At 46.2% G+C, this 6141-nt stretch overlaps 1 protein-coding gene across 1 annotated transcript; it reads right to left on the bottom strand.

Annotated features, from left to right (window-relative positions):
- Nucleotides 1-846: 846 nt before the first annotated feature.
- On the bottom strand, nt 847-2886 carry LOC123156555 (cyclin-dependent kinase B2-1). The gene is made up of 6 exons (XM_044574707.1): nt 2303-2886; nt 2000-2173; nt 1803-1896; nt 1644-1713; nt 1408-1546; nt 847-1302 (listed from the first exon to the last, which is right to left on the bottom strand). The coding sequence occupies exons 1-6, from the start codon at nt 2711-2713 to the stop codon at nt 1210-1212; spliced, it is 981 nt and encodes a 326-aa protein (XP_044430642.1). The 5' UTR covers nt 2714-2886; the 3' UTR covers nt 847-1209.
- Nucleotides 2887-6141: the final 3255 nt, after the last annotated feature.

The raw sequence follows: 6141 nt of genomic DNA on the forward strand, positions 1-6141 counted from the left end.
TAATAGGCGATGACATTCCCTACAGGACAACTCTGGCATAAACGGACGCGCCCTCAAGGAGGATCGTTCGAGCGAACGGCGCCACACCAGAGTGTTATCTCAAAAATTCAGGAATTGTCATGCTATAACAGAGAGATGTGTCGTGCTATAACAGAAAACACATGGAGATTTGCCATGATAAGAAGAAATAATTATTGTGCTAAACAGGGAAAAATGCCATGTGTTTCATGAATTTCGCCATGCTGCAGCAGAGAGAATTGCCATGTGTTTCATGAATTTCGCCATGAGAGGATTGCCATGCGTTCCAGGAATTTTCCATGCTGCACCAGAGAGAATTGCTGACGTAGCTGGCAGAACAGCAAAGTAATTGTCTTCAGCTTTAAAAGCTGTGTGTTTTAGGGAATCTGCTAGATTTACTCTTTTTGTTATTTAGACGTGGACTTTGTTCATGCATCATAAGCCAAGATGACACACCATCATTTACACAAAACAATCAGCACAGACAGCTCAAGTTTGTACCATTTCATCAGCATATCACTAAACATGTTCTGGCAGTTCAGCTCAAGGGTGACCGGACGAGCACAATTCCGGTAATCAGAAAAATGACTGGCAAAAACATTGCACCGTTGCATCACCATTCCAGCCAATGTTAAACTTTATCCAAGAACATAGATATTCATTCACACAACTGAATATAACGATTATAAAGTGACCCTTCAAATACAGTATAAAAAACTAGAGGACCATAGGCAATGTTTTTGAAGCAGAAGTAGTGCAAAAATACTAATCTAATTTGCAACAATCAGTTGTAGCCCAAGTTAAATTACGCTCCATATCCAAGTCTCAGGGCACAAACAAAGCACGAGGACTTCTATAAGAGCATCGAGACGAAATTAGATAATCTTTCAGTTATCCATCAGAAACAAAAATGAATGGCATACACTATAAATAGCAGCCAGAAAAAGAGGTAAAGCCTGATTTTGAAGCAGAAGTAGTGCTTCGGAAGACCAGTACTTAACGCCTGGCAAGAGGCGTTTAATTATGCATAACTCCAGAGTCACCGTCCATCACAACCATCAGTCAATGGGGCAAAACTAAATGGCAGCTGGAATAACAGAGGTAAAGATGCCTGCCCTGGAAGCAAAAGATATGCTTCAGGACAAGCACAAATCACAAGAAATCCGCTTCTTGCTAGCCACGAAGACAGCTTCAGTACAGCACCTTGTCCACATCATCGAAGTATGGGTGCTCCATGGCCTTCTTCGCAGAGATCCGCTTTGCCGGCTCATACTGCAGCATTTTCTGCAAAGGATCCAAGCTATAAGTTAGCACCAGATTCTCACAAGATCACCTCTGCTTCTATATTTACTTCAAGGATAAAGTAGCATGGATGCATTGATTACTAACCTCAAGCAGATCAATACCATCGGCATCGAGACTAGGAATGACAGAAGACAGCTTTGAGACATTCCACTGAGGGTACTCATGCCAGTTCGGGAGTTTGCCTACTCCTGGCCAGACATCCTCATTTGGAGTGCCCAGCAACCTAGCATTCAAATACCAATATAGACCATCAACATCCGATATCCCCTACTGATGCCAACTGAGAAAACAAGCAAGTGTGACAAGGTGTGGTACTGTACTTGAAAATGTGCAGGAGCTGCTGCACCTCAGAGTCTCCAGGGAAAAGTGCCGTGGTAGTGATCAATTCAGCTGCCATTTACAAGGAATTCAGCATATCTACCTAAGAGGATTAAATTCTCAAAGTATGCTACTAATTTACAACGTTAAGTTCATCATACCAAATATGCAGCCCACAGACCACATGTCAACCGGCGTTGAGTAGTGTGTGGCGCCAAGAAGGACCTCCGGAGCTCTGTACCACAGAGTAAGGATCTGCAAAAGAATTCAGACGTCATGAACAGATCAAGTGACTGGAATCATGCAGAATCAGACAGCAATCCTGCACTAATACTGGTACCAGAACCAGGAATCGTACCTCGTGTGTGTACTTCTTGAGAGGAACCGTGAAGGCACGACTGAGCCCAAGATCGGCGATCTTGAGAGCCATGGTCTTGCGGTCCATGAGCAGGTTGTGTGGCTTGAGGTCACGGTGCAGGACACCTCGTCCGTGGCAGAAAGCCACGCCCTTGCAGAGCTGGTACATCAAGATCTGCAAGCACGGATCACCAGTTCACCAAAAACCGAATCAATCACTGTATGTGCATTCAAACAAACACCTCGCGTGCAAGGTATGGAAAACGAGCAACAAAAGAACCGAGATCGGCGAAGTGAGGGATACCTTGACGGTGTGGGCGGGGATCTTCTCGTGGTTCTGGCGGTGGCCGCGGATGAACTTCTTGAGGTCGGTGTCCATGTACTCGAAGACGAGGTAGAGGATGGTCTGGCCCTCCTTGTTCTGGCCCTGCTTGAGATCGAGCAGGCGCACGACGTGCGGGTCCTGCGACAGCATCCGCAGCAGCGAGACCTCCCTGAGCGCCGTGGGGGGCACGCCCTCGTCGTCCTCCGGGAGGCGCGTCTTCTTGAGCGCCACGATCCGGCCCGTCGCCTTCTCCCGGGCCTTGTACACCTTCCCGTAGGTGCCCTCCCCGACCTTCTCCAGCTTCTCGTAGAGGTCCATGGCGCGCAGCCCGCCGCCCGTGGTGGTCATCGGCGCCGCTGCCCCCTGGTTCTGGTGCTGGAGCATCGCCATCGTGCAGATCCGCTCTCCCTCGGCCTCTTCCTCTCTGGTGGGCTGCCGTGCGAGATGCGTGATTTGGTGGTGAGTTGGGTTGGGAATGGGGGTGGGCGGCTGGGGTTAGGGTTTGTGATTGGGGAGGGGATCGTGGGGGAGATTTGTATGCGAGAGAGCCGTTTGAGGGAAGGCGCTCCAACGGTTGCTTCAGATTTCGAATTTCGAATTCGGTACGCCTTTCTGGGTCGGTGGGATGAGCGCACGTTCACACGAAGGGATCGATGCTAGTACTTTACAGGCCGTTTCGAGCTGACATTTGCAAACTCGTATGTCATGGGCTGGTCCCGTCGTACACCAGCCCAAACAGAGCACACACCTTTTCTTCATGAAAAAAAAGATATAGAACAAAAATCTGCAACACAATCTCTACTTGGAAGTTTTTTAACACGGTACAGACGCAAACGCTCGTATATACGCGCACATACTCACCCCTATGAACGCACACACGCACACCCTACCTCTATGAGCACCTCTACTTGCGAGTTGGCAAGTTCGCCTCACTTCTCCCTTGGTTTTTCCTCCCCACACCCTCCTTTCCACTTTGGTTTCTAGTTGATTTTGCTGTTAATCTCAACTGATACCACACGAAATAAAAATCAACGTAAATTATAGTAAACCGGAATAATCTAAATCAAATCAATACTTTCTCAAAACCATATCATGCATTAATTAAATCAAATCAAATAAATCTTACCAAAATCTCAATAAAATCAAAATTTTCTTTGTCTTCCCCTATCCAATACCAAATCAAATCAAATATGACCAAAAAATAAAAAAAAATCTTGTGTTCCTCTATACATACTCAAATTAAATTAGACCTTACCAAAATCGAGAATATGATTGGGGTAAAGTATATGTCGGACAAGATTGTTGAACCGCTAGAATGTGTATGTCCATGTTGCAATGCACGAGTAATTAGCTAGTGGGAATAGGTCTGCAGATGATATGAACGTTTTTGTGTGGGGAATAAAGAAACTGCGTGGAGTAAAAGGTACGAAGAGATTCCCGCAAAAAAATATGAAAAGCAGTGCAGTTTCTCAAAAAAGAAACGTTTCTGTCGGTTCGAGAGGAAAACATAAATGGAGTCCAGCTTCACAAACAGAACAGAAACATATGGAAACAAAACAAAAACTTACATGTTGGAGTAGAAGTGGAAACATGATTTTCAAGGGATAATATATTTCCACATTTACACATGTGCCTCCGTGCTCCATAAACTCAACACGCGGAGCCCTAAATGGTCCAACTCCGCATAGTTGAATCCCCTGATCCGAGGTCTACTCATGTTAAAAAAATGTGAAGCCAAAGAAATCAAGTTTCAGGGATCTAGGAATTGAGGGCTTGGAGAAAATTACACTAAATCCCACCGGCAACTGACTTACGATTCAGTATCACCACACTTGATCGACCAAAAGAACGAGCCAACTCCATTTCTCTCTTTCTATGAGCTCCCGTACACAACCCTAGCCACCACCCACTGCCACCCAACCGCCATGAACTCGTGTCGGACCACCGCCGCCTTGTCCGCGACGACTCAATCTCGTGCTACTAGCACCAAATCGTCCATCTAGTGCTTCATCGCGTCGAGCTGTGTAGGATCGATTAAGTATGTCTAGACGGGGAGAGGCCCGTTGAAGTCCTCGAGAAAAGGTATAAATAGGGCTATAAGTAGGTCATTTGTTGTTGTAATAAGCGTTGCTCGCCTTTCCGGGTGAATAGAATACTAAGCAAAAATGAGACTCTTTTCCCAAATTTTAGTTCCTTGACATTTTTTAAATTTTCTATGATAGTCTATCAAGCACCCTACACATCCAAGTCTACAAGAGTATAGGCGGCAAAAAGTAAAGACATGCAAATTATAGGTAAGAGTAGAGTTGGAGATATGAAAACACAGGTTGACTCGGTGAAGATTTTTTCCATAGTTCAGATAGTTGGCTCTATCTTACGTCCATGCTGATGAGGCTTGGATCCATGAAAGATCTAAGAGAGAACAAGGATCCCAATTGTGCATTCCAAGAAGGAACAAGTCCATGAAGGGCATTCACCCCCGAAGGAGCAACCAACCTATGCCACAACTGGCTTACGTTTGCGGAGACCAACCTCGCTCGAGGTAGATCTTCACGAAGTAGGCGATCTCTGGGCCAGTACAAACTTCTTGGTTTTTACACAACTTGAAGACTCCCAAGCACCTAGCCCGGTATAGGAGGCACACACACACACACACACACCCTTCAAAAGCAATAAAATTGAGGATGATTGGTGATGAATCCCTTGCTCTTGTGCTTCAAATGATAATATCCTCTTGCACTAAAACTCTCACAGGTTTGGCTTTTGGATTGGAGAAGTAGGAGCGGAAAGCAAAGAGTAATCAAATCTCAAAGGATTGATTTGGATGGTTGGAGTAGAATGCTCTTTGAAATCAACACAAGGAGGTGGAGTTCTCTCTCAGAATATAGTGTATGAGAGGAGTTTGCGTCGAGTGAACTAATGGGGTACATGGGGGTATTTATAGGTTGGACCAGAAATCTGACTGCCACGCTCTTTTAACACAACTTGGTAGCTCCCGAATGGTCAAATATGGGGTTCCAACATGTAAAAAAGGTGGAAACTTTCAAATCACTTGGACGATCGGGAAGGACGGAATTCGGAGGTCCTGAGGCAACTAAAAGTGCATATAGTCCCTAATTATTTTTTATGTAATGACAATGAATGAGCAGAAAGTCGTCAATACCCTCGGTAGGGTGTCGAGCGTGGCAGGAAGTACCAGAAAGGCACCTACAAACAATTTACTCATGCCCGGGCCTCCGGTGAGGAGAAATACCCTACGTCCTTCTTGTGATTGTCATTCACGGCGGGATACCTTGTGCAGGGGATTACAATGGTGGGTTTAGAGGCTACCAAGAATCTAATATATGAGAAAAATGATGCCTGAGAGCCCCCATAGTCCTCCACCTTATATACACGGCGGGGCTACGGTTTTATAGAGAGTATTTCCCATCTTGGTCACTGCCAAGATGACTTGGGGCCAAGATGGTCCAAGAGGCGCCTGTTGGTCGCATGGGGTTCCCTTCTGTCTTTGACAACTTGGTGGTACTTGTGGGCCCTCATTGTGTCTTGTGTCGGGATCCCCTGTCGGAAGCCGCCCCCGGTATACGACACCATCCATAGCCCCCGAGCCTGTTTGGAGTTCGAAGTCTTCGAGAATCCGGACATGCTCACAATTGAGCCATTCGGATGGTAGGGAGCCCAGCCTCTGTTGGGTTGCGAAGAGCTTTCTTATTAGGGGATTCCTTTATCTTGTTGCGGCACCTTCTGGAGCTCCTCTATTCCAGGCTCGAGACCTCATTACCATGGACTTGTAGCGCGGGGCTCCTAATCCTACGGCC

Source organism: Triticum aestivum, chromosome 7B, assembly GCF_018294505.1.
Source record: "Triticum aestivum cultivar Chinese Spring chromosome 7B, IWGSC CS RefSeq v2.1, whole genome shotgun sequence".
Classification (NCBI taxonomy): Eukaryota; Viridiplantae; Streptophyta; class Magnoliopsida; order Poales; family Poaceae; genus Triticum; species Triticum aestivum.

Excerpts from the sequence above, each read along its gene's own strand:
- LOC123156555 (XM_044574707.1), bottom strand. The coding sequence starts at position 2,713 with ATGGCGATGCTCCAGCACCAGAACCAGGGGGCAGCGGCGCCGATGACC. Across the intron at positions 1,714-1,802 it reads GTCTGTGGGCTGCATATTTG|CTGAATTGATCACTACCACG; the intron begins GTATGATGAACT and ends TGTAAATGGCAG. Across the intron at positions 1,303-1,407 it reads ATGGTATTGATCTGCTTGAG|AAAATGCTGCAGTATGAGCC; the intron begins GTTAGTAATCAA and ends GATCCTTTGCAG.